At 38.8% G+C, this 26,240-nt stretch overlaps 1 protein-coding gene across 4 annotated transcripts in view; it reads right to left on the reverse strand.

Annotated features, from left to right (window-relative positions):
* Nucleotides 1–26,240, reverse strand: part of ntrk3b (neurotrophic tyrosine kinase, receptor, type 3b) — a 352,741-nt gene that overhangs the window by 221,776 nt on the left and 104,725 nt on the right. For all 4 annotated transcript variants that reach the window (XM_074666174.1, XM_074666172.1, XM_074666173.1 and 1 more), the window contains one exon: nucleotides 22,329–22,400. In XM_074666174.1, coding sequence (XP_074522275.1) covers nucleotides 22,329–22,400 — 72 coding nt within the window. The remainder of the gene's footprint in view (nucleotides 1–22,328; nucleotides 22,401–26,240) is intronic.

A 26,240-nucleotide genomic window follows, 5' to 3' on the forward strand; every position in this document is an offset into this window, starting at 1 on the left:
TTTTACACATTCAGAGAGAAGCAGGGAGTTAGCACCTCTGAAAATTATCACTCACTCGAGCTGTCTCATCTCTGCGGCTCAAATACGGGGCTCAAATACTGTTTTTCTCTGAAATCCACCAGTGGTTTTCAAGATCAATAGTCATCTAGACTGTCAAAGGCTTTAATGTGAAGTCGCAGTAATGTGTACACGCTCTGCTGACTTTGAGGACACACTTCATTTAATGCCTTTTTAAATTTTTGTCATGATAATAACATACACACAAGCTACTTGTTCAGGTTAACCACATTAAAATGCAAAGGGAAATTTCTAAATTATATGTTTACAGATTTATTTAAAACCAAAGATGATGTGAAAATTCAATGGTTAATTTTTATTATGCAAAAATATGTTCAAGAGATTCTAACTTGATATTTTTTGTTTTTAACAGGAAAAATTGATCCTTCCAAACAGTTTTTTAGTGCTTCGTCAAATCAGTTGCTATTTGAGCATTAGCGCGACAGTCTGAAGTGGTTTGGGATAATGTTTAGTGAGCCGGATGTTATAGGAAACAGAACCCTGACAACGTGTGACCAAAGACTACCTTTAGCACAGCCACCGGCTAACTATATGTTCCCCAGAGTCCCTCAACTAAATATATAAAGAGAAAACTCTGAGTATTGATCTAATTAAGACTTTAGTGATCTTGACAAGACTTCTTTATTCAGCTAAATAACAGTCCACTAGTTTCCATGGAAACAAATTTTTTCAGCCGAAAAAAAAATAGAAATGAAGTCATTTTTAAACTCTGCATTTTCATTCACACAAAGTCAAGATTTTTTTCTAATGTTTTTATTTTTTTTCTTAAAGCAGCACCTGGATCAAGTTTGGCCTACCACTTTCCGCATGCAGAGCAGCAGACTGTGACTAAATAATCCATCCGTTCATTTTCAGTGTCACATGTCCCATGTGGGGTTCAGGGGGTTACAACCTATCCCAGCTGTCACTGTTCGAGGGCAGAATACTCTCTGGACAGGTCTGTCACAGGGCTGATTTTTAACATAAGTTTGAAATAAAAGTTATTTTTTAGCCCCAAACTAAACTACACCTCATGCCCCCGGACAGTGATTGTTAGTAAAAAAAAAAAAAAAAAAAAAAAGGGGGTTTCAAACTGATTTCCTGGTTCTGGTTTCACCAGTGATGCAGTTTCCTGGAGTCCTTTCATTTAGAGTTGTGTGAATACATTGTTTTATTATTAATAAATGACTCCTTCACGAAATATGACTGTTATGTTATTATTGCTCATGATACAGAATGTTGTGTGGCAGCATAAGCACTCCACCCTGCAAATAAATCCTTAGCTGTTTTTTATTCTTTCAAACAGTGTGAGGAGAAACAGAAATTCTGCTCCCATCAAGGCCAAACATTTGCAATATTACATCATGTTCCTTAAAAATTACAAAAACATAAATGTTTTGAAAACTCTTTGATTTCTGCATCAGAGACCCCTACAACAAAATCTGAGAGATTATTTTTTTATGTAATTTTTATGTTTTTCTTTATTTGTGTCTTACAGGGTTAAAATACTAGCAGGAAAAAAAAAGGTCCAGTAAAAATATATAATGAAAATGTTTTTCATATTTAAAGCCAAGCCACGGTGACCCAATCCAAAATATGTCCAATCTATACATGGATTGACAGGGTAAATGTGCACTGAGAAAAAAAGGTGCTTTAAAGATGTTTCTGCATCATCCTAAATCTTTTGTACCAGCTAACATGCCTGAGAGACAAATTTGACTAATGCATTGCACTTTGTTGGGCTTACACTCTGAAAATACTGAACATTTTTACTGCCAACTTCCTTTTCAGAATTCTATACCAGTCATGTGAACAAGATGAGAGAACAACACACGTATTGAGTGCAGTGTCCACTCTGTTTCTGTATTTTGTCTTCATTTTTGTGAGAACTCTAATTCGCATTTGTGTTTGTTTGTTTCAATGAGCCTGTCAAAGTCAAGTTTCTGTCAGTCGTGACAGACAAGAAAAAAAACCCTATTCTATTCTATTCTATTCTATTCTATTCTATTCTATCCTATTCTATGTGGTTGTGAAAGAGATAAGAAGCAAAATACCAGACTCAGGACAAGATATTCAGATGCGATGCTCATCCAGAATGAAATAAAGGATCTGTTCATGCCTCCTTTTCAGCGTGACGTCACTGCACAACTGTAACAAGCTCCGTTTCTTTAGCTGGTGCCTGTCCAAGATCTGACTGGATCTTGGACTTGGACTTTCAAAGTCAAATGGGTTTTGAATCTGACTTCAAATCTTTCTTTTGGAAACTAGCAATCCAAGTTATCAACGGGTTAACTCTTTCGCTTGTGTGTTAGTGACACAGTGACAGCATTTTTCTCTGAGTGCTGTAAAACAGTAGGAAATATATGGTGGCTTGGATTTGACTGTTTGAGCTCATAGCTTCAGACTTTTATAAAGCATTACATGTTTCCAGTTGCAGTAAACTTTGTGGGGATGTCCCTTTACAATGAAAAAAATAACCAGCTATGACAGTGTGAGGAGCCAATCATCAGAGAACAAATCGGCGAAGGGAGAATTATTCTGGTTAAGGAAAGCATGAATTTCATGTAAACATTCTGGAAACTAATTTGGCGACCCATAAAAAATCTCTGGCGACCCACCTGTGGGTCAGGACCCAGACTTTGGGAATGACTGATCTATAGTGACTGATGGCACAATAATTTGCTTCTACACTTCTACAGTTTCATTTAGCAGACACTTTTTTTCCAAAGCGACGTACAACACAGGCAAGAATTTAGACAGAAGGAAAACCAAGTTAGTGAGACAAGTTATTCTGCAGCAGGTGCTTCCATTAAGTGCATTTATTTATTTATTTATGTATTTATTTATTTATTTATTTATTTTGGGGGGGGGGGGGGGGGGGGGTGTACAATAGTCAACAAGCCAACAAACCACGATAAATTTCTGCAACAGTATAGTTCAAACTTCAACAACATTCAGTAATAGTGCTAAAAAATCACAAGAGCTGAGTCTTAGACCTACTGACTTTTTTCTACCCCTGAGGGCAAAGAGGAGAAGGGTCAGATTAAGTGCTTAAGTGTTCCCTGAACAGATGAGTCTTCAGACATCTCTTAAAGTAGAAAGGGACTCTGCGGATCGTATAGAGTTAGGTAATTTACTCCACCATTTTGGCACAACAGAGGGAAGAGTCTGGCTAGTGATTCGGAGCTTCTATTTTCTTTTGAACATGCACCAATTTCTTTTTTAATAGAAGAAGTATGAGCTACTTTGGGTGCAATTAATTGCATCCAAAACATACCATACACCCCAAGCCAAGTGGTGGCAACATTAGGCTACAATCCTTTATTCCAAACATGAAGAGGGAGGCATGCAGCGTCAGGATAAATTTTAAAAGCATGACAGAGAACTGAGGAAAGGTTCGAGGCTGAGTGAAAGCTGCTTCTGAAATGTAGATAGAAATTCAGTTCCATCAGTGAAAATTATGCCTGAGTCAGCATGCTTAGACCTGATCTGCTGGTTTTCCTGTTCATATCATATTGAAACAAATATTTTTAAAGTGCTGGTTTACCAAGATGGCTTGGCCTATGACATGTAGTGATGCTAATGGTTGCAGCCCCTGTCTCTTTTAAAAAAACATCTACAGACAAGCCTTTCACCTAGCATATAATGTAATATCTGCTACTACACTTTCTTAATATGTATTTTGTTATGGCCCCCTCTGAAGAAAAACGCACCAGCTGCCACTGCTACCACCCATATCTCATCACAGTGATTCAGACTGATGTTTTCTCTATGACAAAATCCTTTCTGGCCAAGTGTTATGAGACACTGACCGACAGCAAACACATGAACCAGTCAACAGGCGAGGCTTTCAGTGTCGCTGTTTGGCCAACTCACAGAACAAACGTTAATTAGCAACAACAGAGTGCATTTGTCAATGACAGTTTTCATTTCAGCCACTTCTAATTACCTGTCAAGTATAACACTGTATCTAGATATTGCCAATTTTGCTGGCTTTAAATAAACATTCAGCTTGTGTTTTCCTCAATTAACACCTTTAATCATGTGTGTGAGATCAAAGTAGAACATATAAGATGATCCCCGTCATGCCTGTGTTATTGAGTGTCTCTGTGAATATTTCCAACTTGTGCTGCTGAAGCTGAACTCTGTGATTATGTGACTCCTCTTAAACAGAGAGGAGTGGAAAAACACTGTAAGCCCAGCGCTCCAAACAGCCATCTTATCAGCCTCCCTGGAAACGCAGGGAGGGGAAAAAAACCTTATTTCCTCTCGCACGTTATCAAAGTCAGTCTCCTCTATCTGTCTCTGTCACAGGAAAATCGTGCCCACTGCGACATACTCATGGCTCCACACACCCTCAGAGTGTGAGAGGCTGGAGGCTCCATCCAGAGGCCATGAGAAGAGCCACGGGGCTGATCCTCTGCCCCCTGTGGCACAGCAAATAGCAATCTGCCCGGCTGAAATCTTCATCGTCTTGTCCAAACACATCTGAGCTTTCCTCGCCAGTGTCATTTGATTGACAGCTCCTGTGTCGGAGGGCTTGGCGCTGTGTACACTGAGTGTCAGGCCTCAGCCAGACAACTGTCTGTCAGTGCACAGGTTGCAGAGTGAGTGGAGAGTGATGGAAGAGGCTGGAGAGGAGGGAGTCTGGGACAAAGTGCTGCATCAGGAATCAGAGAACCTCATCCGGTCTGCAGGATTTTGGCTACCTTGTAAAGTAGCTGCTGCTGATGCCCCAGCTCTTAGCCCCAGACACACCTTTAGCCAGCAGTGTGAGAGCAGAGCATGATGACACTGCATGTTCAACTCCTGCGTCAGAACTTGAAAGCATCCCAGCATCTTTGCTTAAAAGACGGAGCTACTTGCACAAGCTCCTGCACACCGCCTAAAACCAATCCTTTACTGAGATGAAAGCAACTATTTTTAGTTGCTCTGTCAGCTCAGGTAAAGAAAATGTTGTCTCGCCTCAATCACCCCCCTTTGGTTGTTCAACACTCAAGAGATCAAAAGCGGCGTCAGAAAAGCCAAAGCGGTGAGGTGAAGATGCAGTGAACTGTTGGTGGGGGGTTTGAACTTGAGTCGCGGGGAGAGAGCTCAGTGTTACAGACGCCATCGATCCAGTCACACCAGCTGACATGGAGTCTCCTGAGACCCAATGTCCTGTACTGCAGATTAACTGAAGCCATTATTCCTGTGGCTCACCACGACCCAAAACCACCCACCGTGGTCTCAGGACCAGCGGAGCCGTCATGAAGCATTAAGCTCTGAGAGAGTGCTGTGATTATGGATGTGAAGATGGCCTGCACAGCCTGCATGCTCTCATCATTCTGAAGAGGCCTCCAAGTGAAGTCCTGCTTCTCCCACTGCTGCACTTTAATGCTTTATGTCTTTGTCCCTCAGTCTCTCTGTCACTTTCTGCCTGTGGCTTTCTACAGTATGTCTGCATCATACTTCTCTTACTTCACCTACTACTTATTTCAAAAGCTCCTGGAGCAGATTCAAGTTCTTTTTACAGGGAATTGATTCATATGGCACCAAATCCAAACAAAATTTACCTTGAGACACCTAATGAAAGAACATGTTGTATATTATTTAGATTAAAAGCTTTTAGAGGGAATATTTGAAGATTAAAAGATTCTAAGTAAATAAGAAGAATATTTATGAGCAGAAAATCAAATAAACAAAGGATGGATGGGAAGACAGGCGGACAGAAGTGCACACAGCAACACAATGCGAACAAATAACAGATTTAGTGTGATATTAAATAGATTTCCGTAATGCAACTGAAGCATAAAGCTTTGGTCTGGGAAACCAGTGCAGAAAAAAGCCTTACAAGAAAAAGAAAAAGGTATTTAAAACAGAAAGAAATCAGTCTGGATAACACTGGATCATGCTAATAAGGTGAACATGTGACTGATTTGTGATAAGATAAATAGGTGTGTGTTTTTTTTTTACATTTTAACAGGATTGCATGTCTGAAGTTTGAAATAAAATGTTTCAGTGATGTTCCATTTCAGGAAAAAAAAAAAAAAATCAACCCTGTATCACTTTCACCTCCATCTCAAAAGACCCACAACCCACTAGATGGCACTTTGAAACCAGAAGCAGAGCCAAGGAGGAGGAACTGCGGTTGGGCCTATTTCCTACACTTTTACTTTCTAAATTCTCCTTTATGCGTTTTCTCTTTAACTCCAATTTCCTCCTTTTTTCTGTGTTTTCAGGCTTGGTTTGGCCTCAGCATGCGGCCTCATTGCCATGCATCACTCCCACATCAATTTGTCAGGACGTTGACTGAGTGAAGCACGAAAAAGTAATTAAGACCTTAAAGAAACACTGAGCAACTCACACAAACACACTTGGAGCCCAATTTAATCTTTTAATTTGGCCCAAAAGATTCATTAGGTGATATCAGAAGTAGAAAGACTCAAAAAGAAACAACAACAATTTGGATCTTGTACTTATGGGTTTGGATGTTTTGGTTTTGGTAAGACGGCATCAACAATGCAGCTGCCAATTTCTGGTAAAGCTAAACAAAATCCAGACAGAGAAAGAAACACAAAATCTCTCACACTGTCAATTAGATCAACAGGTTAATGAACAATGACAGATCATAAATACCAGCTCTGATGTTTTAACCAAAGCCTGGCAGGACTCCAGGTCTTTGCTTTCCTACGCCACCTTACATGTAAAGCTCTTATGTCTTTCATTATGTCTTTTAATTTGAGGGAATGTTAAAACTGTTGGATCAGTCTTGTGAAGAGAAACAGGATGGAGATGTATACCTACCCCACTGTTCTTAACCTTTTATTAGCTGAACACCAACATTTCCCTGCTGTCGCTCTCAAGTCACTGAACTGACCAATCAGAGGTGAAGACGACTTGTAAATGCAGAAAGAACTATAGGAAAAATCCCTGCACCACATGTCTTTACAGATATGTAGCGCTACAGTTTGAAACATGACATCAAGCAAACGTTGTAGTAGCTGGCTATATGCAGCACTATAGCCCAGTGCTTTGACAAATCTGTAGGCTAACGTGACAACAGGTAAACAGTGTCAGTTTCTAAGTGGTTTAGCAGCCATCCATAGTTAGCGCAGATGGCAGTCCAGTGCTCTAAGACATGTCAGTGATGCGTAACGTTAGTAAATCCTGGCTAGCTATGTCCTTCTAGTCATCTACCAAGCAGAGCTAACGTAACCTCACTCTTCATTTTATTGATAGACTCTCAAGTTTGAACAGACCACTGCAGAATAACTGCTGACTGTGGGTTGGAATGAACATCATCGCTAACAGCATAGCTCCTGTGTCATAGAGTGTTACAGCCAGAGCTAAATGCTAATTAGCCTTTAGCTCGGGCTGTCTCACTCTCCCGTTTAGCTTTCTACTGCTTTTCTGTCCTTTTTCTGTCTCACATTTTGGCTCCTGTGTTCACCTTCACTACAAAATTATTCACAGTAATCGTTTTCAGCAGAGAAAAATATGGATCCCTCTTCTTACTACTAATCGTCAGCCAGCGTGTTGTTGTTATAGAGATGTAGACATGCCGTAAATCATTCTGGTCCTGCTTAAACTGATCAGGGAACTAAGAAGTAGCAATTTGAAATAACATGCAACCTGTAATGTGCTAATAATCTCATTTTAAAGTGTGGATTACAACCAGGCATATAGACAGAAGACTTATGCAAGATCATCAAGAAACTCCTCACAGCTCATTTAAACAAACAAATCAGCCCAATTTCAAAGCAAGTATCTAAAATTTCAGCAAAAAAGTGTTGTGAGTAAAATTTCCGTAGGTATTTTTGATGTATAAATGTAATCTTAAAGCTCCTGGTGAGGAACTTTTGGTCTGTGTTGATTTTGGCACCCTTGGTTGACAACGTAGTACTTTCTGACATTGTCCAAGTGTGTAATTAGGATTTCTTGATGACATCAATTTCAATTTGACATTGAAGCAGTTGTGCAGCCAGAGTCTGCACAGTAGAGACTGTGAGGGATTCTGGGAGAATCTGAGTGGAGCTGAGTGACAAAAATAATAAGTCCAATCACTTCTTGACTCTCCCTCCCCAATCCCTGAAAAAAAATCACTAGAACGGCAGCTATCAATCATCATTAAATGCGATGTAAAACCTTGTTTTTAACCTCCTATAACTAATGAAAATGAAACTTTTGAGAAAAAAAGAGGACTTGAATACAAGGTGGCCAAGTGGTATCTTCAAACCACCACAACGATTGGACGTGAGAAATATTTCTGCCAGGTGTATTAATTTTTCAAAGTTTGACCACAGCCCATCTGGAATGACAGATTTTTTTACCTTTACTGCAGCCAGCCACCAGGGGGAGCAGTTTTTGTGGCACCCGCACTTGGAGCTGAGCAAGATGACGTCTATTTTTTTTCTTTACACTCTATGGTCTCACCCATTACTCCTGCTTTAAAGCAAAGGACACAAAGGACTTTAAATGTCTCTTGACGCATCATCATCACTATGGTAACCACATGGCTGTGTGGTTACTGGTTTAAGAGGTCATCTAGGGTCAGAGAAACACAATCAAATAGACAACACAAACACGCATACACAAAACTACTTCTACATGTTCTCATATACTGATTGGGGGCTCAGGCTTTGCAAAGAGCCACTTTCCCTCATGTAATGGTACATAGGTGAAGCGTTCTTTATTTATTTTGCTTTAGTCTAGAATAATTTAAATGATTTGCACACAGGACAGGCCGGAGAAACTGTGTCATGCCTTAGAGCTATTAGAAACTACAGTGGAAATTACAGTTATACCTGTCCATTGTGGCATCACTCTGTTTGTAAATCAACCCAAGATGCCTTATTAGTTTTAGGTACTAAAGGTAACCATATTTGGGCAACAAACTGGAAAGACAGTGTAGTATCTATTTTTTAGATAATGGTTTGCTCTTATAATGACAACTGAAGAAAGCCATGACTTTAAGCCATTCCTGTTTTATCATCTGTTACACTATTTGGGATAGAAAACTAACATCATGCTTTATTTAAAAAAAAAAAAAAAAAGACTTGGAAACAAAAAAAATAGACTTTGAAATCGGGAATAGCATTCATGTTTACATATGAAAGGAAATCAATGCAGAAGAAGGCAAGTTTCATTTGTAGCTCTTCTGCACTGGCCTTACATTTGAAATACACACACTCCTATACAGTCTGTGAATCTGAGCTGTATGGATATTTATCTTTACTTGAGCCAGAGGCTCTGGCAGTTCAGACAAGCTCTATTGATTGACAGATCACTAGAGTCATGCTCTTATGTGTTATATTCAACGCTCTACCTTTTCAACATCAGCATACCAGAGCTCTGTACATCTCTGCTGCCCACAGAGCTCTAGCTATAGATAAACACAACCAGTACGGACTGAGCGCATGAGCTGATGCTCTCCATTCACAAGCAGCAAGTGTCCCAGTGGTCAAGCTGTGTCAGATAGTGGGGCCGGTGAGCAGTGGAGCGTTTCTCCCTGCAGTCCACACAGCCAGCAGATACCATGCTCCATGACACCGCTATCAGAGGGTGGCACGTCTCCGTGTTTGTGTTTACAGTGAGATTAGCAGCACGCACATCCAAGCATCCGGGCGTGAGGATGGAATGTAAATTTGACTCCAGTATAAAATTTATGAACGTGCAGATTCAATTTGAACGGTTTGTTTGCTCACCCAAACCTCCACGTCTGGGAAATAAGCTTCGCTATATGCCCTGTTTAACTGGCACATCTAATGTGCTTCCCCTCGTTGTTGAGTAACAGCTTCTTTTTGTGAAAAGTCACCTCCTCTATAGCAAAAAAATTCCATTACCCCCACTCCACAATGCAAGCTGGAGTCTGCATAATCAAACACCAGTGTGATTCACCTTCACAACAGAGCACAGCAGCTTGCACATCTATGATTTCCCACACTGCAGAGTGATTTCATGTGGCGCATTGTGGGCGGTGAGCTGTTTAAAAAATGGTGGGGGCGGTCTACTACGAAATCTAATGTTAGAGGGAGATCCTGAAGTGCCCTTCACCTCCCCATCAGCGCTCTCCCACAGTCACGTGGCTTCAGTCCTGGCAGAGTGGAGCGGCAGGCTGGCCTGTGGGAGGGAATCAGGTCCACGCAACCTTTACCCGCAGAGCAACGCCAACTTCCAATTTAACACACTCAGAGAGCAGAAACGCTGCCACACAGAGCAGAGTGGGCAGGAGCTGCTCGGAGTGAGATCTCTGCTGAAACGCTGTCGACTCCAAGATGGATTCTGCACCGCAATGTGAGCGTGTCCATGTAGTGTCTGCATACAAAGCATGCACCCAGTTTAATAATGCAAACATATGATTTGATGGAAATGAAGGCTCTCTGGAATGAGCAGTGTCGGTCTCCAAAGGCTACAGCCTGAGAGTGGGAGGAAGTCCTCCTCCAGAGCAGAGCTAAATAGAGAGAGGACAGGATGGGGAGAAATAAACAGCCGTTCTGCATCTCTTAAAGAATCAAAAGTCATGCTATGACGCCCACAGAAGCAAAACATTTAAGCTAGCCCACATTACCGAGTTCACTTTTAAAGCTTTGCAAACACAGCTGAACCGTTATTTTAATGTATTCTGTATCACTGCAATTTGCAGAGATGAAATTCACATGGAAACATTTCCTCCTGGGATGATCGAGGCGGACCTCTCACAGCCTGGTGGATGTTATTTCCCGCTTGTTTCTAAGTTTTAGTGAATCAGGTTGCTTCATTTTTGTGCAAATGACCTTTGATGGAGATACGTGTAGAAAAAGATGTTCTAAGTGATTAAACAGGGATTAGGTTTGTCTTTCACTGATATCCTTACATGTGTATCCCAAACGGTGTTGATGATCATAAACCAGCATTAAGAGGCTTTGTTTAAATCTATAGTCACACACTGTAAATGAAAGTAAACACTCAGAGGTAACAGCAGACAGACTGAAACAACTCTGACAAAAGCAGAGGCATTATTTGTTAATAAGACTCCAAAGCTGTCACCATGTGTCTCTTAAGAGAGAAGCAATTTGTTTATTTTTGTGGAAAAGATAAGTTCAGCATGGATGCTGTTTCTTAAAAGCAGCCTGCTTCATATTCATACTGTTACATACACTCACTCTAAAAGCTCCTCAGTACAACTGAGCATCTCTAATGAGGCTCTGGTGAAAGAGAAAATCTGTCTCATCACTTTCTCACAAATTTCATCACAAAGCTTGTCTGGGTTTTAAAATGGCAGCTCTCCAGCACGGTTACAGCCCGCTGCTCTAAATACTGGCCCGCCACAGCGTCTTCAATAAAGGGTGATGGTGTCATTAGATTACTTTTGAGATTGGTTTGATACTTCGCTCCCTTGAGACCAGGTAAGAGCACACATCTGATACACACTTGAGAATCCACCTTTTACACCAGTCAGGAGGAACAGTGGCTGCTGCTCAAAGAAAAAAGGTCTCAAGTTCAGTCTGTTTAGCTGCCAATGAGTCGAAGTGAAGCTCCGTGTTGAGTCAAGATGACCCTCAGCTCTACAGTGGAAAACCTGCTTTTTCTGGGTCAGAGCGTCAGTTAACTGCACGGGTGTGAATGTTAGACGCTTGACACACACCGTGTGAGCTTAGCAGTCATTTACACCTTGAAGATCAGAGCTCTATTTTTATCAAGGCACTGAGCTGAACACTGCAGACAATGACGGTGTCATTTGGGTAACATCTCCCACCACCTGAAGGAGAGTCTCTTTTTACAAGGACGGAGACAGGGGTGAGCTCTATTTTTCAGGAAAAGTGGGACATTTTTAAAGCCTGGATAAGATAAACACTGAATAATCTAAGCTCTAATTAAAGGTGGTCTCAGGCTAGCTGACCCGAGTATGAATGTGACATTTAGGAATTAAAAAAAAGAAAGAAAAAAAAAACATAGCCGGGAAGATTTAATGAGAGAATCTCCACTTCCTTCTCCCTGTGGGGAGTGACCTTTCCGACTCCCCGGTGACAACGTTCCCTCTAGATTTATCGGCCTCTCCCTCGGCTGCACTGGAATAAAGAGAAAAGTTGCCTCACCATCCAGACGCTGACCTTTAATTTGACACAGGCTGGGACAAGCACGGCGCACAAAGCTCGGCCGGCCAGCAGCATCAAACAGAAAACTGGACCCAGTGGTGGCACAAATGACTTGAAAGCCTGAGACCTTGTAGCGGCCTCTTTGTTGATGGACTTCATTTCCACCTGGTGCTTTGTGTGCAGGATAAATGTGTGTGAGATGAATGTCATTGCAGCAGAGGAAGGAACACAGGTTGTTCACAGGCAGACTCATGGAGGGATCAAAAGGAGCAGCAGAACAGAGGGTGATTGTTGAAATGACACTGACAGGTCACCAACAAGCTAGCAGTCAATTTAACCACTGTCTTCAGAAACGTGTTTCACTCCAGAGTTGTCAAATACAACACCTGGTTTGAGAGCCTAAGCTTCAAAACATGGAGTATAAAACATGCAGGGCTCCGGGTTCAAATTATCCTTAGGAACAACTTTGTCCAGTTAATTTATTAAAGCAGAGAAGTCTAAAAGCTAATGTAGAACATGGTTTGGTAAACTAAAGAATTCAACTCTAAATAAAGGGCCAAAGTTTTGCCTTCCTTAAAGATGGTTTATGCATGAACCCAATATAACCAATATACAGCAGGGATATTGCAAACCAGTAAATCTGGTGCCTCCTGCAGACTCTCCTTAGTGAAAGATTTGTATTTTTCTGTCCATCCTGCTCATGACCCCCTACCTGGAGAGGGTTTTTTTTCTACTCTCTTTGTGAATTCAATGTCACATTTAAATAATATGCAGAAAAACAGTGTCAAAAATATTGCAACAAATTTGCGGATGACGTTTCATTTTTAAGATCTGAGAAATGTACCAAGCCCCCATCTTTGACATAATTAATATTTTCAAGGATGGATATTCAGAGGAAAGTCACCCCTCGCCTCACCACTGCACATCTTTCTGCTCAATTTAGTAAGTTGAAAAAAAAAACAACCCTCTGTCTGTCCTTCAAACAAGAAGCATCCTGTTTGCCAAGCTCAACACAAAGACTGAATGCAGGATGGAGCCATACCATGGCTCTTTACAAAGAACTAAGATAGGACTACCAGCAATCTCAACAGCACTCCAGACTCCAAAGAGTTGTTGCTCCAAGCCAAGAACTGTGTCCAAAAATGTACTCTTCCTTCGAATAAAGACGTCAAATCCTTGTGTTTCTGTTTCTTTCCTTTTTTTTTTTTTTTTTTTTTTTCTTTTTGCTTATACGACTGACTTTTGTTACAGGTTATGAATGAGTTCCAAAGAAGCTGGTACAAACAGTGTTTGGATGGCAACAGGGTCATTTTTGAGGACAGCGTTAATGATTTCATGCAAGCTACAACCAGAGTTACTAATTCCCATCATTAAAGTGAAATATAGACATAGCTTTCATTAAAAAATGGTGCTTTTTTTATTCTTATTTTTTGTCTAGTGGCAACCTTTTGTGTTATAAACAAAAAAAAATAATAATAATGTGGACGTATAAAAAAAAAAAAAAAAAAAAAAAAAAACTGCAGTTCCTCAAGTGTCCACTAGGGGCTGGCTCCAAAGCTCAGGAGATATCATTAAAACATTTTTGTAAGACTCAACTTTTTACATCAGAAATTAAAGTTTATAGCTTGTATTGCTTACTTTTTGGTTTTTTTTTGTTTGTTTTTTTGTTTTTGTTTTTTTTAATTGTCTTAATAGTCATTCTCATGCCCCTAAAAATTATATGGGTAACATCTATTTTTTTCATGTTGCATGATTATGGTTGTGACTAGAGTTGACAGACAGGTAGGCAGTTGTAGGTGAGGGTGTTTGATTTGTGTCTCATCTCCACCTTGTTGCTGGTTTCTAGGCTAAATTACACTTAATACAATATATCATATAATAAAAGCCTTCTTGAGGCTTTTATATGCATCTCTAAAAACATTTGCTTTTACCACTGAGAGGACATCTATGTTTTAACAGTCTATGAAAACAGTCTATGCCGTTTGGTTCACAAGTTTTTTTGTTTACATGTGAAGATTTTTAATTCCATTTTCAGCCTTGGAAGAATTGATTTAACCAAAGAGTTTCTGAATGCTTGTGTAACTTCCTGCAGCTCCAGAAGGAATAAATTCCAGACAAGTGAAAATAAGTAGAAGAAGTTCACGTCAGAACATCTTTATGCAGAGAAGAGAGCGGAGAAACAATCACCTGTCAATCAGCAGAGAATTACAGCTGTCACAGGATGTCATGGTGAGGAGCTGAAAAAAAGCTTTAAAAGTGCTAACTGCAGGATAGAAAAATCACTGTGACCACTTGAAGAAGCTTGACAGGCAGATTGTGAGAGAAGAAGTCACTCAGGGATGAAAAAAAAACATGATTTACTGGGAGTGTTTAATGTTTCAGCCTTATGGGAGAAATTCGCTTAAGAATGAGAAGAGCCTTATCTTGGACCAACAGAGACTAACTCTTCCTGCGCTTAATCTTTTAAAAGTATATTTTTAAAAACAGGTGTTAAGATGTTTTTTTCCTGTAATAACAAATGCTTTACAATCAGGCCAGTGCAGTTTTCTTTTAAGGTCTAAGCAATAGCTTACGTGATTCAGACTGTCCAAATGATCTGTGCTCAAGTGAATATGAATACAGATATTCAGGAAATATATTTCCTCTTCGCACAGCCTGGGTTGAAGCGCTGCATTTTAAACTGATGGAGCAGAGCCCAGCTCTGTGTCACTGTTTTTTTCCAAAGGCATGCCTCCCCCTTCCCGCCTGACCAAACACAGCAAGGTCATATCACCACTTCTCAGACGCCTGTAACTGTGCGAGTGTGGGAGTGACTGAAATGAATCCAGCTAAAATGAACAATAAACAATAAAGGATTAATAATAATGCTAACTGGGTTCAGTCCTATTACCCTGCTGTGATAACACAATTAATTCCTGAAGAATAAATCTCCATCGCTGCATCGTGCTGGTGTCGCTGGACTGGAATCATGTGCATGTTGGCAAAACACACAGGATGGAAAATTTAATGCAAACAATCCACCAGCAACACCAAATGCTTTATTCAGTTACACTTATTTAAAGATAAAATTTCACAGTTCTGTGCATCATTTTGATCTTCACCTTTATCACACTCAGCAGGTATAAACACAATGCTCCTGTTGTCTGGATACAGCAGATGCTAATTAAAAAAGGACCTTTTCTGACACAGTGGCAAGGACAATTCGGTCCTTATGAAACAATAACATTCTAGCATCAACTTAGCCCTCTGTCACTGCAATGCATTTATATTTTCTAGGTAAATAAAAGCTGTATGTTGAAAAATGCTAGGAGAAACAAACAACCACCACCACAACAACAAAGTATTTAAATTTAAATAAAAAAGAGTAGTTTATTTTCATCATCATTATGAATATATATATATATATATATATATATATATATATATATATATATATATATATATATATATATATATATATATATATATATATATATATATACATATATATATATATATATATTTTTTTTTTTTAGCAAAATCTGATATATTTTTAGAAAGGCTCTAAGAATAAAGGTCAAAATCTGAAATTCAAACCTCACATCTTTTAGATTTTTAAATCATTGTCAACACTAGTACACAAATATTGCATATATGATTATAAATACAGAGTACAGGCAGTCCATGAGTTACAAACAAGTTCTGCTCTTTCAACCCGTTGTAACCTGAAAATACCCCCTAAATCTTGAAATAACTGTCCAAATACATGTTTTGTACTTCATATTCATGGGAAAACAGATCCAGCTTTCCTTTTTTGTGTCCATGATGCGGAAAAGGTGAGGATAAAATTACGGAGCACAAACACAGACAATCTCCACTATGACGCGACTTAAGACAAAGTGGACGATACTGATGACCGCGTAGCAGTGCGTAGCTGTGTATTCATACATGTTAAAAACTAATACACGTCATAGAAGCTTACAAACAGAGCAGCGTAACTTCGAAACCTTCTCTATTTTCGTATGTACATATATATTTATTGGCGTAGTAAAGTCAAAACGACATAAGTCGAGGACCTCCTGTATACTTAGGTATTTGCTATGATAGACCCTGGAATCAGCGGTTTCAATTATATATTTCAAGCTGGTTGGAGTGTATATCAGGAACTTAAACAGGTAAATGCAGGTAAAACAAATGTACCCATTAAAAAGACGATATAATTCAAGTTTCTCTCCCAAACACAAAATGTAATGTTCAATATGACATCTGAAAAAAAACAACAACTTTGTTTTATTTAAGTTTTGTTTTTTCTACTGTTGTTGTTATTAACAAAGCTCTGTCATATTTCCAATTCATCTGTGCCTCCTCTACTGTAAAGATGAAAGTTGTTGACACACATATATTAGCAGAATTTGTATAAAGTTGCATTACTGTATGAAGTTAGACCTGTGCAAGCTCCAGCATCAAATCATAGCCATGGTTAGGCATTTTAAATGTTGCATTGTGTCATTTCAAGTGGCAAACTGTAGTGTCCAAAAATAAAGGTAGTGTAGTAGTGCAAAAAAACTGCAGTTCTTCAAATGTCCACTAGGAGTGTGCGCCAAAAGCTCATGAGATTCCATTGAAACTTTTAAGAATATGCTTTTTACAGCTAAATATATACATTTTTAATAAAAATTAGAAGAAAAAAAAAGAGATGTATTTCAGGGTATTTTCATTCATAAGTCAACCACATTTTCTGATTGTATGGATATTGCTAATTATTTCTAACAGACAAAAACAGAAAGAAAGCAGAATAAATCAGTTGTACAAATATCTAACAATCTCTGGTTATTTATGGAATTATTTTATATCAAACATTATGGCAGATTATGGCACTTGTTCAGTCTGAGTGGTTTGTGTAATCCAAAGGTGGTGCATAGTATAGTGTCATCTGAGAGCCATTTAGGAGCAGCTGCAGCCAGTGCTTTCTCTGACCTGAGTCAAATGATCTGCCTTCATTAGTCCATAGAACAGAGACTTGCAGTCACCTCTGAATCCTCTCACTCGCTGCTCCCAGGAACTGAGTCTCAGGCTTGCTCCATTAATTGAAAAATCATTCACCACAACAAGCATCAGCTCAGGTGTTTAAAGGTAAATATAACAGTTTGCTGATTTCCTGTTTGCATCTTGCAAGCACATTAATTCAGAGTGTTGCACAAATATTTATACCGTGATTATATGTCACACAGATTTAATAGTGGAGAGTTAATCCCATTCTGGGGCTTTGTGTTGCCTCACAGGATTTTTATTTACCTTCATGTCTCTGAGCTGATTCTCTCCTCTCAGCTTTCTCGGCAGAAGGTGTTGTGCTCTGTGTTTTACTCAGAGACACATCATCAAGACTCAGGGTAAGTGAACATATTGGCTGATGCTGCATCCCACCGATCACACAAAGCTCCCCCTCTCTTGTGCTTTGATTTATGGTAATCAGCTTTAATTCACACTCAAATTAAATAAATATGGTTCAAAGAGGTCACCTGATTAAACTAGCACTGATGTTTTTACTGTTTAAACACAAAAAGAAATCTAATATAGCTGAGGTTGTTTAAATAATGATTTAAAGTGCAATCTGAGTTTAAACACAGTACTGTTCTCCTGTTTGTCTCCTGTTTTCCTCTGTACTAGAGTAGTGTTTTTCTTTTTTCTTTTCCTTTTTTTTTTTTTGATTGGTGTTGTAACGATTCCTGTAAAAGCTCCCATTGGTTTACAATATTATGACAATATTATTGAGTCTGAGCACTTCCTTGTGTCTGAGAAGCTTGAGGTCTGAATCAATAATCGACAGAGTAAATGTGACGGATCAATTGTAATTGACTGTTCACTAAGCAAGACCCCCTCCCACTTGGTTACTGTTGCTAGGATGTCATGTGCCCTCATGCAGTGGCTCATACTTCTTACACAATAAAAACTAAGACTTTCTCAAAAAAAAAAAAAAAAAAAAAAAAAAAAAAACTCTCCTCTGTTTTAGTTTTAGACACATTCAAAGGAGTGGGTTCTCCTATTACTGTCTGTTTTTCTGGCTAAATGCGCGGAAGTTTCACGGGTGGGAAGACTACTAAAATATTCTACTCAAGGACTCGGGATAAGTTAGCTACTTTGATTAAATTTGACTGAAGTAGAAGTAACACAAAACATTTCAGTTTCCTCTCTTTTTTTTATTTTGACATCAAGTCACCGCCTGCTTTGAATTTAAAGAGTTCACTATGAGGTGTCCGGTTTGCAGGACACTGGTTTGATCAGAATCAGGTTGTAGTTCACATTTGGCCCAACTGTGGTTGCAGAGAGGTGTGTGGGGGGGGGTTAGCAGTTAGTGACCTGAATGAGCAACATGTGAAAGGATTTGTTGTGATTTCAGCACGAGCAGTGTCTTGTTCTCTTCCTTCATGCTCGTCTACCTGTTCACCAGACCAGAAATGTCAGCCAACCAGCTGCAGGCAAACTGTTGATGGACAGCTTGGATCCTTTCTGCTTATTAACTCAGTAACTGATAAAATGTAAAATGTAGCAATGAACAAGTCTCCCTGCAAAAAAAAAAAAAAAAGAAAAGAAAAGAAAAAAAAATACCCCAAACAAAGTAAAAGAACTGTTAAAAAATGTTTGACACAATAACAATAATAATAATCAAAATAAAATAAAATATCATAAAATAGCGTTTGCACAGAATCATACACCACATGCATGCTAGTTCCCGCAGATTACATAAGAGCAGACATGCACACAGTGTATACACCTCCTTGTGCTCCTGATAACACCATCTGATCTCCTTGGAAACGACATATAGATATACATACAAACTGGAACATGTTCAGAGCCCCCTGCTGTGCCTCGTAACGGCTGCTTAACGATGAAAAAAGTATTACAGTGTGGACTTAATGTATGTTGTACTTACTGTACATCCAAAATAATGCAAAGAACTCTGAATGGAGGAATATTTGAAAGTGAGTGTAGTAGGGAGCAGGTGTTAATCACAGCCATAATGTTGCAGTGTGTAGGATCAAGGACAACTTTAATGTGTGTGGTTTAGCCCGCTTTAACCTGAGCATAAGAGGAAGAGACCAACTTCAATCCTCCTCACAAAGGAGCCAGCGGCTGGGCGTCTAATGGCCGAGGCTTTGAGCAGACCCATCTGACACAGACATCAATGAGGTCGCCTCTCTGAGGCTAAGCTTAGGCATAATAATTAATCTTCTTGGACATCATCATCCTCAGTGTCACCTAGCAACCTACCAACTCTATTAAAGAGACCACAAAGAGAGCCTGTCTGGGGCTCTGAGGGGCGGGGCTTACAGTGATTATAATGTCAATGCCTTCAGGCTGAAGAAGTGAAATTTAGTGATCTATGGAAACTCATTGATCAACCTTTAATTAATCTGAAGAACAGGGATGTCCGTGGAGGGTTTAAATGAGGGAGCGTGTCCTGGAAATACACTGTTAAAGGCTCTACAGGGAGTTTTTCACTCAGCTTCAAACAGCTTCACTCTTATGATGAGGTTTCATCCTGATTCAGGTAAAATAGATTATCAGCAAATAGATTAGTCAGTTCTTTAAACGGTTCAGAGGTTTAGTGTCAGGGTTCAGGTCAGATACCTGGAAAAAAGCAGTCAGCATTTAGCTCTCATCCTGTGATCTTTCAGAACTCAGACAGTAAAGTTTGTAAGTTAGCTGTAAGTCAGCAAGTCGGAGGAAAATTTATCTTTTATTATTTCAGATAATTTTAAAGAAATATGAAATATATTAAAGAAATATGTCTGTTTTTAATTGAAATAAGGTTTAAGAAGGTGAAACTCAACCAGGGCTTTGCTTAACCCTTCATGACCTGCCATAATGATTGTGCTAGAGCATATTTTACATTTCTACATGCAGTTGTGTCAGTTTTTGCATTAAACTTTCACTATACATCAATCTAACCCTAATATCTCAAAGTTTAATCAAATGTAGATACTTGAGTCCAGGCTAACTAAAGAAATTGCAATAAATATATGTGCAATAAAGCATTAAAAAATGATTTTTACTTATATCTACTTATATATTTCTAAATATAGAAATGTCATGGCTGTATCCCTAAAAAAATATTAATGTAAAAAAGTGTGATAATGCTTGTTCAACGTAGGAAGAGATGAAAAATCGCAGTCTGGATCCTAATGATTTGATTATTTACTGGATTTTTGAAAAGAACATTAGTGGAAGGATACAGTGCTCTGAGACATGTTGAAAATGCAAAAAGAATGATAGATGTATCTTATCTGGTTTCAAGTGTACAGCCAATTATGCTAATCGTAGCCCTTGTGAAGGGTTAGGCTCTATAGGGTGGAAGAGAAAAACAGCTATGTTCAGGGTCTAGTGTGAATACCAGCATGTGAATGATTTTCTGCTCTATAAGGACTAAGTGCACACGGATATGCCAGATATTTATGGGGACCAAGCGGTGACCTCCAGTGTAAGAATATAAGACAATGCTGAAGTGCGAGAATCTGCTGTTTCTCGAGTGTCCACTTGAGGCTGGCTACAGAAGTACCAAAAGTCACTCACACACCAAGCCAAAAGAAGCTGTTTTCACAGCAGGACTAAACAAATTTACAGCATGCTGCATAAAAAGTCTCCCGTCTGAATCATCTATTTCACTATCGACAAACACGGCAAGGGGGCAGATCTTTTTTCTAACTCGGCAGTTTAGAGGATATTAAGATTGTGATTTCACCCAATCATAGGCACAAATCAGCCCAGGTGACTGACGAGTGAGGAGGGGAGACTACGTCCATGTATTAAGTAATCAATTAAAGTGCCATGATCGTGGTGTTTGTTTATAATTCTTTATTCTCAACAAATGTAATAATTATTGAAAAGTGAAAAGTTAACAAATACATTCTTAAATAAAAGTTAAAGGTGAAATTTCTTTTCATATTTTGAAGCACAGTTTGTTGGTTTCCAAAGGGGTCCCAGGCCAGAAGCAAATGCTGTTTGGGGGGCCTGGACATAGTAAAGTTTGGGAACCCCTGCCCTGAACATTAAGACTTTTACTCATCACACTAAATCCTGTTAGATGTTAGCATGAACATAGACAAGTAGTAATAAAATGTGTATTTGATTCATTCATTTGCTTCAAGAGCTGCATTTTTGAGACAGTAAGTGGTGCTCTTGGGAAATGTAGTCTCTTTATTTTCCTTCCTTTTTTTCTGTCTTTCTTGACAGAAATGCCACTAATTAGCAGAATCAAACTTGTGCTTTAACCTGAATTAAAAATTTTGATTATTTTTTCCCCCCACTCTTCCTCACAGTCACACAGAAGGCAAAACAACAACAGGTGTTTTACTGGAGTCTTAATGAGTCAGTCTTCTACATTGAAAACGAAGAGAGAAAGGGGGGATTTAAATTACTCTCATTAAAGGTTGATGAGCTCAACTAGCCCTACAAATTAGCCGACAATAAAAAGTGAGAAGCAAAAGAAATAAATCAGTAGAAATTCACACCAGAGAGTGGGCATCCTGAGGTGAAAAAGTTAACATAAAAAATAGTTATCAAGCAACTATTATATCTTTCAACAAACAGAGATGAGGACCACAAACCTCAAAGAACTGATTTCTTTTTTTTTTTTTTAGTTATATTACACAGAGAGAGGGAGAGTTCAAGGTGCACAGGTTCAGGTCTAACAGCTGTAATCCACAGCAGCTTTAAGAGCCCAAACTGCCTCTCAACTGACAACTGGAAATTGCAAATGGCAGAGTGTTCAGGTAACAGACTGAGACTGAGTTCTTCAGCGTGTTTACTCGTCAAAAATTGGGAATAACAGGCTGTCATACTGGGTGACACATCAGCCTTTGTTAAAGAAATTACCTTGTTCTGCACTCGGCTCTGTGACGCTCAGCCCCCCGGACAAATAGTGCGTTTGGTGAGCTCAGACTAAATGGAAGTACGTCTTTGGCATGTTGCTCTGCCACAGCACAAAGAAACCGCCATAGATAGGAATCCAATTATCCAAGGCAAATAATGGATGTCTCATTTAAGATGTGTGGCTGTAGCGACAGTAATGGCAGAACCACAATTTTCCCCAGGCCATTCTCTATCAGCCACATCACCTCCTGCTCAACACTAACTCATCTGTAGCCATATACTACGAGCTGTCAGGCATCAGAGATTATAATAAATCTACTGACGGTGCAGGGAAACATGGCTGTCAAAGATAGAATATTTACTCACATGTAGCGTAGGTGTGGGTTCTGAGCGAACGCTCGAGCCTGGATCACCCTCAGGTTGCAATTCATGATAGTTCTGAAACGATAAAAAGAAGATGAAAGTGTAAAGAAACCAGCGTAACAAAGACGTTGGCTTTCCTCGCGTGGGCACATACAAATGCATGCACACAGTATCGCAGTGTTGTGATCATGTTACAGCACTAAAGCCTGCTTGGTTTCTTCCTCCTTCCTAAGTCTTAAGTACTTTCATAGTCTGCCTTTTTTTCACTTCATATCAGCCTGTTTTTCAGAAGCTTTACAATATTTATTTCCTTCTTTTTGCCAAGATGCCATTCTATCATTCATCAGTTGGGACATGTAACTTCATTTGAATAAAACTGTTCATAAATCTGTCTGTAATCCACAAACTGCCAGTCTCATACTGGTGTCTTTAAAGAAATGTCTTATAACTTTCGCTCTGGTCCACTGTAACAAATCAGCAGAGTTTCTTTTCTGTTTGAATTACTTTAACTTTAATCTACATGTGAACGCCCTGCGGAGCTAACACTGAAATGAAAACTCCCTTTGAAAAACCATGTGATGAAAGATTGGAGAACTTGTGCTGTGAAGAAAGTGAAACCTCTGATTAGCACATGCATTCTCACACATTTCCACATTGTGTTAATTTGTAGGGAGCAAAAAAAAAAAGAAGAAAAAAAATCTGTGAAATTAAACCAATAATCCTCATTTAAATGTGGACCCCGTGGAATCCTCTCAAGGACTCCTGGAATACCCAGTGCCCCAGTTTGGGAACCACTATTCCTGGATACAATTGTAATGACTTTTAATCTTGTAATCACAGACGTCTCCCTCTGAAGACGACAGTGATGTGTCTCATATTGCAGAACGCTGGTTGTACGCAGCGTGGGCACCAAATACCTCCTGAACTCTGCTGTTTGACTGGGTGTGGGCTTTATCACCAGAAAAGGTTCCCAAAGTGCGGCCCCGGGACTATAAAGGCTCCACTGGGAGTATTTTAAACTATCCAATAACTTTTCCACAAAGCTTAAAAAAATTTAATCACTAAATCCCTTGAAACTAGCACAACAATGGATGACTGCTGAGCTTTTGTTATTATCCTCGCAGCAGTGATTTTAACAGCAATTAAAATTACATCAACAAAATCATCTCAGTAACAAGTCACAACATTTCCTTCTTTGAGAACTGTTTTTTTTTTTGCAGGTCATAGTTGTGTTTATTTTTTCCTGTTATGTCAGTTTGAACACATTAATCTTCAACAAGGTGCAGAATTTATGAGTAATTCTCTCAGATATTACTATTTTATCTCCTTCAGTGCACCTTATTAAAGCTGCCGCAGTGTCTTCCTGCTTCCTGCTGTCAACGTGATGGAAACTAACACCACCACCTTTTAAATTTCACCTCAATTACTCCCAGACTTCTCAGGTGACTAGTGAAAAGTAATAAGCACATTTGGTCACATGGAATGATAATATCACAGAAGTACTTCAAGCTTGAGCAATACTGCAGGAAATCAAAGCAAGTGTTAATGTCTTATTTCAGTGAAAACTGTCATATTAATCTGAACCAAATTCACCCGACTAGTCCAGGAAAATGTCTTATTCCAAGATATAAAAGGCAAAAATAACATCTAAATTGTTTCCAAAAAAAAAGAAAGAAATAAAACCTGCCCGTTGGATAAGAAGAAAATAAATGCAGAGTTCTTAAAATAAGAATAATTTCTTAATACAAGAAACTTAACAGAGTACATCGGCAGATTTGTTTTTTCACTCTTTGCAAGAAATTCAGCTGTCATATTTGTTTTTCAGCATTTTGTGAAAAGTTTTTTTTTTTTGGACTTGTCAATTGAACGTGGGTCATGATGATTCCAAGGAGGGATGGGTACCAAATTGGGTACTTTGAGAGGTACTGATCGAATTCTGTCAAAAGTATCGGGTACCAATTCACATACAATCGGTACCATGTTTAGGTACCTAAATGAATCCTTGTGACCGTGAGGGAGTGGAAGAGTAGGTGACTTTCAGTGCTGGACATGAACACTGCATTGCAAGGTTATATACTGAAGAATAATTATGTTAATTTCTTTTACTAATATTAAACAATTTGATATTTTTCACCACATAGACACAAAAAAGTACAGAAATTGGTACCGTTGAGTACGGATGCCAATTGCCAGGATTCGGGCTTCGGTACTGTATCCTTTCAAATGTGAAAGGTACCCATCCCTAATTCTAAGAGAATCATAAATAGCCACAGACCTGTGTATGAAACACTCATGGTTTGGGACCACACTGGAGTAGAATAGTGAATCTTAAAGCAAAGATAACTGTACATTTTATTGTTTTTGTTTCCTAAATGAAAACACTGGCATCAGGAGTCTGCAACCTGCTGCTCTTTGACTCCTTCGCAGTTTCTCCCTGTAGCTTTAAAAAACATTATCAAAATGAAGAATTTTCATTTTCTCACAGGCTATTGATGATTAATGACATTGACACTAAAGAGTGTCACGATTTCACATTTTGTTAAACTGAATATGCATCACGTCTTGCATTAAAACCTGCCACCTCCTTACTTCGCCTCCTTCAACAGCTCACTAACTTTCCCTGCACCTGTGGCTAACCTCAAGTTTTATACCCTGAGTAAACTAGTCAACAGAAAGACAAACCTGGAAGAAAACACAGATCTAAATTCTGTGGAGTGATTTGTTTAACTGCGAGTGCGCTGGCTTAATATAAACACTTGATTTGTGGAAAGAAATTGGCAAACAACCAAAAATAACAAGTTGAGTGACATTATCAATGTATACATTATCAAATTCAAGTTTTCTTCTTTCAGCTCTACAGTTTCATAAATTCAAATAACTTCTTGTTTAGATAATTATTCAACATATTTTAGCTATGTATAGATTTGTTTACTCTGCAATGTCTTAATTGTGAAGGTTGAGTCAATTTTGTGGCTCTAATCAAGGTGAGATGAGGCAAAATCACTCCTTCGATAGTAAAGGTTTCAGACCCCTGACTGGCATGAATTTCTTGTCATCGTTGGTATGGACTCAAAACCTGTTTTGAATACTGGAAATTGGAAATTTAAACCTTTTTATTTAAGTTTGATAATTTGTGGTTACTATCAAAAGGCAAAAGGCAGCTAGGAACATTTTCAGATTCCTATCTGGTTTTCTTTTTAAGCTCTCATCTTCTATACAAAAGTAAAAAATCAAGAGCACAACTTTTTTTTTTTCTAAAGGAGGGATTTTAAACTGCCTTTTAAATACATTACTGAATTCCAATCCATCCCATTGCAAGATAATTAACCATTTGTTGTAATTACTATTTTTTGTTTTTCATGTTGTCTCATCCAAAAAATGCCATCAGTCTAAAAAATATTGGTTTGAAATTGTACCTAGTCTTTTCTGTGTATCCTCATATATCTTATTTTCTTATTTCTGTGTGCGAAACATCCCCCATTACTCTAACAACAGAAAAGAACACCAGTGAGTCACAGTGTTTAACCTCAGTTCCTTTAACACCAAGAACACGCTGTATTTTACTTGAGTCAAAACCAAATGAAGCCCTCAACTACTGCAGGTTATTCTGAAGCTGAAAATAGCCCCAGACAAATGTGAAGTTTCCTACTTTTTTGAGAACAACCAACAGACAAAATAGAGTCCAACTGGGCTTTTTACAAACACGGGGTTTATAAATTTGCTTTTCAAATATGTTTTTCAAACCAGAGGAAGTCTGGGGAACTCAAAAAGGATTACTATGTGGCCTAACGTCCTGCTGTTGTTTATATTTTTGGCAAAAAAAGAGAACATCTGACTCAATTTCTTTGTATTTTAGTGAATTTACTGCATGAGAATATTTTCAAAACTTTTGTTTTTCTTTGTTTTGGGGATTGC

Source organism: Halichoeres trimaculatus, unplaced genomic scaffold (assembly GCF_033239565.1).
Source record: "Halichoeres trimaculatus isolate MK-OKI-2021-1 unplaced genomic scaffold, fHalTri1.1 fHalTri1_scaffold_3, whole genome shotgun sequence".
In the NCBI taxonomy this organism is placed as follows: Eukaryota; Metazoa; Chordata; class Actinopteri; order Labriformes; family Labridae; genus Halichoeres; species Halichoeres trimaculatus.